The sequence below is a fragment of the Eucyclogobius newberryi genome, unplaced genomic scaffold (assembly GCF_026437365.1).
Source record: "Eucyclogobius newberryi isolate DKJ021-1_F unplaced genomic scaffold, fEucNew1.0.hap1 SCAF_3, whole genome shotgun sequence".
NCBI lineage: Eukaryota > Metazoa > Chordata > Actinopteri > Gobiiformes > Gobiidae > Eucyclogobius > Eucyclogobius newberryi.
Window position 1 is genome coordinate 5292081 of NW_027315945.1, and position 10000 is coordinate 5302080.

Consider the following 10000-nt stretch of genomic DNA (forward strand, 5'->3'; position numbering starts at 1 on the left):
AAAAGGTGAAATGGCTGATTTATATTCAAGTCACGTGATTTGTTTGTTGTAGGGGCCATTTTGAGGGCCGTATGTTGTATCACAACTGTCATGTCTCACTGAAAATGAAAAGAGGATCGACTGTGGCGAGTCACTGACTGAAACTTACCACAGCTTTTTTCTGTTGATCGACATGTAAACTTCCTCGTCACCAGCCGCTCTGTGTCTGATCCCATGATATAAAACCTGGACGGTAGGAAATGAGGCTAATAGCTCATTAGCATAGCCACATGATTAAAGCTGGGGTACCCAACTTTTCTTCTCATCATTAGTCAATCCTGTTTCCACCCGAGTAAGTTAATAAAAGCAGAACCTTCTCAAGCCATCTTCTTCTAATGATTAAACATTTCATCTTTGTAAGAAAATGTCACAATATGACACAGGATGAGAGCTGATTGACGGTTTTAGGGATTTAACTCTGCTTCACTTTTGTGTCTGAAAAAGCTGTTTTAAAGCTGTTCTGGTGTCACACAAGGTCTTTCCTTTAACCCTTCTTCTGTCCTCAAAATGGCACCACCAACGAGTGTGCCACGTCCCTTTGGACCTATAAATACTTAACATACTTAAAATATATATAGTATAATGTCAGATTAAGGGTGTTTCGCCTGTAGGCTTTATTGGACAGGACAGTGTAGTGAGAAATGGGAACGAGACCTGGGAAGGACATTGCACCAAATTGTCAGAGTTGGAATCGTACTCACAACACTGCAGCCTGTCGTCATGGCAGGTGCGTGCGCCGCTCAACCACAGCAGCGCAGAGAGGGCTCTATTTGATTTAACACACCAGCAATTTGCAATTAAAATGGATCTTTTGAGTCAAAACAACATAATCCATAATCCGAATGCAAAGCAGATTCCAGTGTTTGCAGAGTCCTGGACCTGGCTCTTGTTCCCGTCTCTTCTTAAGCACTGCGGCGTTACAAAACACACATCGTAAATCTAACTGTGGCCGGCGACTGCGTTTATCAGCGTCACCACCCGGCTCCAGTTAAGTTCCTGCTCGTCCCTGATAGTGCCGCCAGAGAGGAGGTGAGGAGGGCGAGGAGGAGGTGAGGAGGTGAGGAGGTGAGGTGTAGAGGAGGAGGTGAGGAGGTGAGGTGTAGAGGAGGAGGTGAGGAGGGCGAGGTGTAGAGGAGGAGGTGAGGAGGTGAGGTGTAGAGGAGGAGGTGAGGAGGTGAGGTGTAGAGGAGGAGGTGAGGAGGTGAGGTGTAGAGGAGGAGGTGAGGAGGGCGAGGTGTAGAGAAGGAGGTGAGGAGGTGAGGTGTAGAGGAGGAGGTGAGGTGTAGAGGAGGAGGTGAGGAGGGCGAGGTGTAGAGGAGGAGGTGAGGAGGGCGAGGTGTAGAGGAGGAGGTGAGGAGGTGAGGTGTAGAGGAGGAGGTGAGGAGGTGAGGTGTAGAGGAGGAGGTGAGGAGGGCGAGGTGTAGAGGAGGAGGTGAGGAGGTGAGGTGTAGAGGAGGAGGTGAGGAGGTGAGGTGTAGAGGAGGAGGTGAGGAGGTGAGGTGTAGAGGAGGAGGTGAGGAGGGCGAGGTGTAGAGAAGGAGGTGAGGAGGTGAGGTGTAGAGGAGGAGGTGAGGTGTAGAGGAGGAGGTGAGGAGGTGAGGTGTAGAGGAGGAGGTGAGGAGGTGAGGTGTAGAGGAGGAGGTGAGGAGGTGAGGTGTAGAGGAGGAGGTGAGGAGGTGAGGTGTAGAGGAGGAGGTGAGGAGGTGAGGTGTAGAGGAGGAGGTGAGGAGGTGAGGTGTAGAGGAGGAGGTGAGGAGGTGAGGTGTAGAGGAGGAGGTGAGGAGGGCGAGGTGTAGAGGAGGAGGTGAGAAGGGCGAGGTGTAGAGGAGGAGGTGAGGAGGTGAGGTGTAGAGGAGGAGGTGAGGAGGGCGAGGTGTAGAGGAGGAGGTGAGGGCGCGGCATGAAACCGGATCTGTGCATGTGCTGACACGACCGGCCGTTTTGTTTGTCGTGTGGGAAAAACTTCTCCCACAAGTGGAACAAAACAGGTTCAGTGTACAGCTTTTTAAACTGCTTTACAAGACGACTTATTGTAAAAGCTGGACGATGTTGACAAAAGTAACACAATATCATTTTTGCGATGAACTTAAGATATTGTTACGCTCCGAAATGGGCTTTTAAAGTTGTTGTTTGAGGTTGAAGTATACATGCGTTGGCGGTGACGTCATACAGCCGGGACTTCCCCATAGCAGCCATTTTAAAAGGGGCACGCGATATATAAAAACCAACACGACTGCATCCTTTTCTACAGCATCATGAGCTACGAATACTTTGATTCTTTAGACGATAACGGCAAAACTAAGATACACAACAAAGCTCTCATTTCTTGGTCAGTCAACAGAGCGATGTCCGAACAGAACGCAGTTTTTTGGCATTTTGGCCTCATATTTCCTGGATTTCGTATGTAGTAGACGTGCTGTTGTGCCCCTTTCAAAATGGCGGACTCGGTTGCCACTGCACAAGTTCCCGGGTGTGCGAATGCATGTATTGGGCAGCTGAGCCAGACACTTTCTTAATATTATTTTTCATATGATGATTCCCTATTCAGACGAGATTAGAACGTCTGTCATATCAAAAGTACGATGTTTTTTGTGTTCAAGCCATGTCAGTAATTCACCTGTTTTTACAGACTCAAATTAAAAAAAATACTTTCTAATTCATTCAAGCGTTGTTTCTATTGTAGCATTAAGTATACTGTAGCGTCAGACATACTTCCTTACACATTGGCAGCCATGCAATTATATTTGTAATAAAACAGTTGTAGCTTCTCTCTTTTAATCCATTCAAACTGAAACAGCCATTTGATCTACATCTTTGCTCTTTGATCTTTGCAAAAGCACCCAAACTTTCCCTCACCGGTTGAACGTCCATGTCATGTCTTCACCAAAGTTCGATTTGTATTTTTTACTTATTAATTGCAGAAAAAACAAACTGGGTTGGAGAATGATCCATGGCAAATTAATATTGATTCAAATTCGGACCAAAAAAATCACATACATAAGCATTTATATACGCAGGACTAGATTTACCTGACGACCTCTGAGTTTCTACAGATATTTTCACACATGGGCGATTTCCACGGGCTAAAAACACAGGCAACATTTGCAGTAATGATATTTTAGGCGAGGTCCATAAGTAATACTGTCTGAATAGGACTTTAGCTTCGATCAGAGCTCTGGAGAAAGACATGGCCTCAACCCAAACAGCGAGTAGGTTTTTGATGTAGAAACAAACGAGGGCGTACAGGTGGCATGGAAACATTCCAGCGCCTCGTCAGCGCTCTGGGTCTTCCAAACGCAGTGTTCTGGAAGAGTTTAGTGGGGGATTCACACAGAGTTTCACTGCAGCTTTCTGGTCTTTACACAGGAAAGAATGAGTGTTACATGAGTTTTTGGCACGACCTCTGCACATTTTGCCGTTCTATTGCTTTAATTATCTGAAGAAACACAACTGTTTTTCGAACCAGGCAGGAGCTGGATTGTAAAAGTTCGGCTGTTGACATTATAGATTATGTGCAGTGCGGAGACTAAACTAAATATTTCTGTGGCACATCCCAGCTCGGATCATAGTCAGTTTCATTCTATAATATATACATCATTCTAAAACCCATGGATTCTCCTCAGAGATGTTTGGCTTGAATGGCACGAAACTTATCCACGGGTTTGAAAATAAATCAGTACCATTAACAATTTAAAAAAAAATATTATGTCTTTTAAAAATGAAAAAGTCCTCAAAATGTTGCATATAATAGGAAGCTGAAATCAATGTATAGAGCAGTCTTTCTCTGGGCCGGAGGTGGACAACACGTCACAACTGTAACTGTTGTAATTTGGGTTGTACAAAATATCTCCAACAACATTTCGATAAATGCAGTTCAGACTCTTTACCCAGACTGCCTCTTTAAACTACCTAAACACCCTAAATGCTCAAAAAAACCCTTACACCATGCTGCCCCTCTGTTCTTCATTGCAGTCTCCACGACACAAGGCGAAATGCTAATGGCGTAATTGTGTTCAGTTGTGATTACGTAACACGACTCTCCCTCAAAGCTCTCCGGGGAACCAGTGTAAGCTAAGCCAAGACCTAGCCTCAGCGTTTGACAAAGATTTTTACACACCCCATGATTTGCAGTATGTCGTAATCTTTCGCTGTCTATGCAAGATATGTACCAACCTTGACGATGATTTCTCACAAGCCTTTTACGTTCTTGCTTCTTTCAGGCGACAGCAGTTGTGTGCAAAGTGAGGACGACCCAGGTTCCAAAAATGATGAACAACGCCGCAGATTGGCTGGTCCAAAACAGGGACAAGATCGAGAAGGGCGTGGAGATCATGGGCCAGGCCTCCGAGGTGCTGGCCGCCACCGTGGGTCAGCTGCATCCGATCTTGGAGGCCGTCTTCGTGGCTTCCGCGGAGATCTTCAGCAACCCGGACGGAAAGGAAGCCCGCTACCTCACCCAACAGCTGGAGCAGGTCAACAACAAACTGGAAGGTATCCAAAACGAGATCGACCAGATCGGTTTGGAGCTGATGAAGACCTCCATGAACAAGCAGAACTTCGACCAAGAGGCGCAGATGCTCAGCCAGTACGAGAAGTTCCAGGACTTTGTGAACGCCAGCCCCAAGTTCAAGGAGAAGAAGATGCAGAAGTTCATCAGCCACTTTGAGAACACAGACGGAGACTTAAACCTGGATGCTTTGTACAATTCCTTGACGGGGGAAAACATGGCGGGTGACCCTATGCTTGAAACCGTAGTCACCACAGAGCGCCGCAACAGAAGGGCCGTGGAGGACTTCTGTGCCCGCCTGAAGAAGCTCTTTGTGGTGGGCATCATTGCTGTCATGGGCCACACAGCACTTACAGAAAAGACGGTGGGCGAGGAGATGGTTCTAAAGTGGCAGAAGCGCATGGAGGACGTGGAGACGAGGATGAAGGTGGCCGTGGAGGACTGTACGCAGAACTTCGCCGTGCAGGCCAAGGCGGACTTGGAGCAACAGCTGCAGGAGAACCCGGGACCCGCGACCATGGAATTCACCAAGACCTTGCTGGACTCGCTAATCAAAAAGTATGACTGGGTTTGCTGGTCCATCCGAGTCTTCAACAACAGGGAGCGCATCTTTTTCTTCAACTGGCTGGCGGGGAAGAAGTGTCACGGTAGCGGTGGCGCCAACTGGTTTGATTTCCTGACCAAGGCGAATGTCAAGGTGGTAGTGTCTTTCTGCGTGGACCCAAAGCCCATAAACAAGGCACAGATTGCAGAGCAGATCGAGAACCAGAAGCTGAAGGGGAACATGATGCGGGTGGCTCTGGGTTTGAACAAGAGCTTCCCCAACTGCCTGGTCCACGCCGTCAGTCACTACAAGGAGGTAGTGGAGACCAACAACTTCCAGCCGGAGTGCTACTACTATGGCAAACACAAGCGGGCATACGTGTGTGTGCACCCTGAATAATAGACGATCTTTATTCTCACTATGTTCAAATGTATGATACTGGAGTCTATATAAATGTCTGTCATGTGGATATTGGCGCTTGTGTGTGGGCTTGTGGCATGTATGTGTACGTGTAATCATGCAAATGCTGCTGGGGAGAGATTTCATAGCTTTATCTTTGTGTTCTATACAGAGTCTGTCTGGTATCGCTCCATTTAGATTTGATTCAGGGCCAACTGATAAATTGACCTGCTGATACAGGCACTTAGAAAGACCAGATACTGGCTAAAATCTTGGCGTCAATGCCAATATCACACGTGGACATGTTAAACCTTGCTAGAAAGCTCAACTTCATTTCAAAGACATCACAGTCATCACACCACATCTGTGGGACCAGTGTGACAGACTCTGCTACAAAAAGCTGCAGGTCACAGTAATGCCAAAAAGGCTAAATGACAGAGAATTACGACTACTCAAACATGAAGGAATCACCAATACAACTTCGAGAGGGTAATTATCCTTCTCATTTACACGCTCGAAGTTGTATCTCGAAGTTGTATTGGTGATCGGTTGTAATTATAGGTTTTATTGAAAGAAATAAACCAGACTAACTTGTAACGTATTGTTTCCATGAGCTTCCTGTTAAATGCAATATTTTAAGGATTTGTTCCCTATTTAAAAGACATTTTGTTTTAAATTGTGAATTCCATGATCCCTGTTTTGACAGGTTTGCTCGGTTTGGTCCAAAACGGTCTCCAGTGTCTGAAGTGAACCGTACCGGTCTAACCAAACTCTGATTTGCCATGTTTCCACTGATGCTAACTTACAGCATATGTTGAGTCCACACACTCAGCAAAACAATCACGGCCAGTCAAAATCGGGCGTATGACAATGGTCCTGATTTGTCCTTCTGAAACCCGTGGATAGAATGCAGGCTCAGGGTGAGGAGGTTCATCAGTTAGTTGTTGGAAGTATACATTTCAATCGACTGGTTCAGTGGGGTGAGGATGGGGAGTGGGGTGGTGTTAATTAGCTTGTTAGTTAATTAAAAAAAAATATATGTTTCTTATTTTTTCATATATACTGTTCAATACAATAACTCTTTCTTTCATTTATTCAATTACAGTCCTTTTTATTGACCCTTCAGGTGTTCTTAAACAGAAACCCTACATTCTAAAGGCTGGTACAGTTCCATACTGAGGCCATGGCAGAGTCAGATATTTAGAGTTAACTATGAAAAAACAGAGCTATTTTTGACTGACAACAACGTGACCTTATGGGAGTGAATCCAGAGCCTCAGTACAAAACACATGTAAAAGTGTTTAGTTTAGTTTATTGACCTTGTTCTGGACAATAATGCACCACCGACATAGTGGCCCCGCTCCATCCGGGAATGGATCCCAGGACCTTCTCGCTGTGTACCGAGCCTTCACCTGCTTGTCTCTGTGGATTGTTTAGTTTCATGCCATTTTGTGGAACATTCTATGGAACATTCCAGGTCATCACCTTCCATCCTGAAACTCCCACAGTGAAAATGTGGCAGGGTACAGAAGGCTTTGTACGTGTCAGTGTTTCACCACATTTGAATAAAACCAGTCCGTGATGTTATTTTTGCTCGCATATGAAAAGCTGCAGGGAAATCACTCATGTTTAACTCTGCTGTTGGCTTCAATAAAAGCTGCAGTCATCCAGTCCTTTTTATTTGACAATGTACTCTTATGTTTGTTTGTTTTTTACGTTTTTATTTCCAGTGGGAAAATACTTGTTGAAAATATAAATGAGAGTTTTACACCAATCAAGTGTCAGTTTGTGACGAAAAGTGTAAATATCAGTGTAACATGACAGAAGTAGAGCATGGTTGTAGAGTCATAACATAATTTATAATTAGGAAGTCAAATTATGATCCTAAAAAATCTCTGGTACAAAATCTTATACATAATAATCTTAACTGTCTTTTTGTAATATCAGTCTATCGTGTCATATAGCACTTTAATACAGCAAATAGTAGCTCTAATTTTCTCCCTAAGAGCTGCTTATACACTATATCTGTACAGACACAAAACAGATTTTACTTTATTACATGTACAAATTGGTTAAATTGGCCCCTTTAATAACTGAGATGTATGGTATGTTTTTAAAAATAGTGATTCTGTTCAAATTTCACATTTTAAATCTAGGAGCCTGAAATCTGAGCTGCTAAACTGATCCAAGAATGTATTTCATGTATTTTGTATGTTTGTGAGTCTAAACTACAGGGCTAACTCAGAATTAGACCTCATGGAGACATTCACACAACCAAAAGAACCAATTCAAATGAATGTCTTTACCTGTTATTCCATGAATTGGTTTATTAAATAATACATGAGAACCGGACTGACCAGATGTTCCATAATCCCCGTGTTTGCCTGAGGATGACGTATCAAAGGGTTGTGTGTCAAAGTGCCTTGTGCAAACTGCAGGGCTCTCACAGGGAGCGGCTCTTCACATGTGGTAAAGTGAGCGTAGTGCACCACAGTCAAGTGCACTACAGACTATAGGGACCGAGGGATCAGTGGCGTTTGTGGTGTGACTCAACATCAGGTCCACGTACAGAGAATATCCGAAGAGTGCTGAGATTCTGTGAGGCTTTGTAAGTTACGTTTGTCAAAGTGCTCCTCACTCTGCTCTGTTTACTCAGTTATTTGATGGAACAAAGGCAGTGACGTTTGTCCACAGTCCCGGGAGCAGATCACAGCCAAATAAATAGAGGAAGGCACCTGAACTAAACCTCCTCCTCCTCCACCTCCTCCTCCTCCGCTGCGTCTCAGGCCAAACTCAGACAGATCCGTGCAACATCGTCTCTGTCGGCACAAAAATGAACCTGAAATCATGACATCATCAAATTCTACCCATCGTTGAGAACAAAATGAAACTTGTCTCGTCACTGCACTACACTGCTCTTCTTTCTCTTTCTCCATCTCTCTCTCCCTCTGTTTTGTTCTCCATTCACTCTCCCACTGCCTCTATCTTCTCTGACTTTGCCTCTACTCTCTTTTCTCGCCCTCTTCTTTCTCTTTTCTCTCCCTCTTCTCTTCCTGTTCACGCTCTCTTCTCACCCTCTTTTCCTTCTACTCACTCGTGTCTCGATCTTTATTCCACTCACTCTCTACGCTCTCTTCCTCTTCACTCTCTCCCTCTCTTCTGTCTCATGCTGTAGAGTGGCTTTGTCTCATGTAGTGCAGTTTTTCTGGGTAAAAAGAGAAAGTGAGGGAGCACAAAAGCTCAGGTAATGGACCAAAGCCTGGGCTCTATTGGATTTGCTGGAGCTGAGGTGGGCTGTGCTGCTGCTGCTGTGTCCAATAACACGACTGTGGGAAATGTGAGGTCAGATGTCTTGTTCAAATCATATTAGTGCATTAGAAGTGGTCCCAGGACTGGCTCACAAACAGGACATGAGTGCACTCACCGCAGGGACAAATACTGCTCCACAAGTAGCACTTAAGCTCAGATCATTTGAAAAAATCTGAATATATATCTGAATATAAAATCTGGATATATCTTAAAGTTACTTTTCTGATGAAGGATATGCCACTCTCCATTGAGATGTTATTGCTTTGCCTGGAATACTCCACACAATCTGCACCCGGGTGGTGGGCCACCCACAGAGATGTCTCTATATAATATAGCCCAGCATGATGTTAGATTTAAGACATATTAAACTGGTCATTTGCATTTATGCTCATTTTGGAGGTAATCAATAACATTAATACTGGTGGTCATGTTTTGTACGCTCTGGTGTCACTCGTGTGTGTCGCTAAACAGTCCTAGTGTGTCATCGTTTGTGTCGTTTGCCATTAAAAATGCATTGGAGCTAAAGTATGGAACAGGCCCAGCCTTTTGATGTGAGGATGGTCTAAACCAGGGCCACTCAATTGGCAGCCCACGGGCCAAACCTGGCCCACTAAGCATTATGGTCCGGCTCATCATTGCAATGAACACTTGCAAACATGTCAGGCCTACTGTGAAGAGCAGCAGAGATGCCACAATTAGCACCAAGCAAAAGGCCCCAGCCCATCATGGTAAAGTGGGCCATGGGCCGGCCCATATTGCATGGTAAGATGAGTTTGTCCAAGTGCACAATGATAGCTCTGTTGTGCTGTACTCGGCTGTATTAGGTTTTTAACATTTATTGACTCATTGCAATGCCATTTATATTTCAGACCTTAAAGACCTGGTTCTGATTCGGTTCAAGATGATGTTTAAGCCTGTGTGTACTTTAGGACCAGTACAGTTCAATTTCAATTCAATTTATTTTTGTTACGCCCAAAATCACAACAGCAGTTGCCTCGGAGGGCAAAACCAGTGTTGGGTAGCATTACTTTTAAAAGTAACATTACTTTTAAAAGTCACTTGTTAAGTAACCTCGTTACTGCCCTGGAAAACGAATGTATTAAGTTACTGCACTACTGTGTAATAAAAGTTAGAGTACTCTTGTGTTACCAATAATTACATTATTGTATAACCTATATTGTTAGCATCAGTGACATAATCAT

General features: G+C 44.5%; 2 protein-coding genes across 3 annotated transcripts in view; both read left to right on the forward strand.

The window, feature by feature from the left end:
- Positions 1-5559, forward strand: part of rpz5 (rapunzel 5) — a 6712-nt gene extending 1153 nt beyond the window's left edge. For both annotated transcript variants that reach the window (XM_072460590.1, XM_072460589.1), the window contains exon 2: positions 4260-5559. In XM_072460590.1, the coding sequence (XP_072316691.1) occupies positions 4305-5489 (1185 nt within the window). In that variant the 5' untranslated portion in view covers positions 4260-4304 and the 3' untranslated portion in view covers positions 5490-5559. The remainder of the gene's footprint in view (positions 1-4259) is intronic.
- Positions 1-10000, forward strand: part of LOC140374501 (vitelline membrane outer layer protein 1 homolog) — a 321142-nt gene that overhangs the window by 228964 nt on the left and 82178 nt on the right. The window lies entirely within an intron of this gene.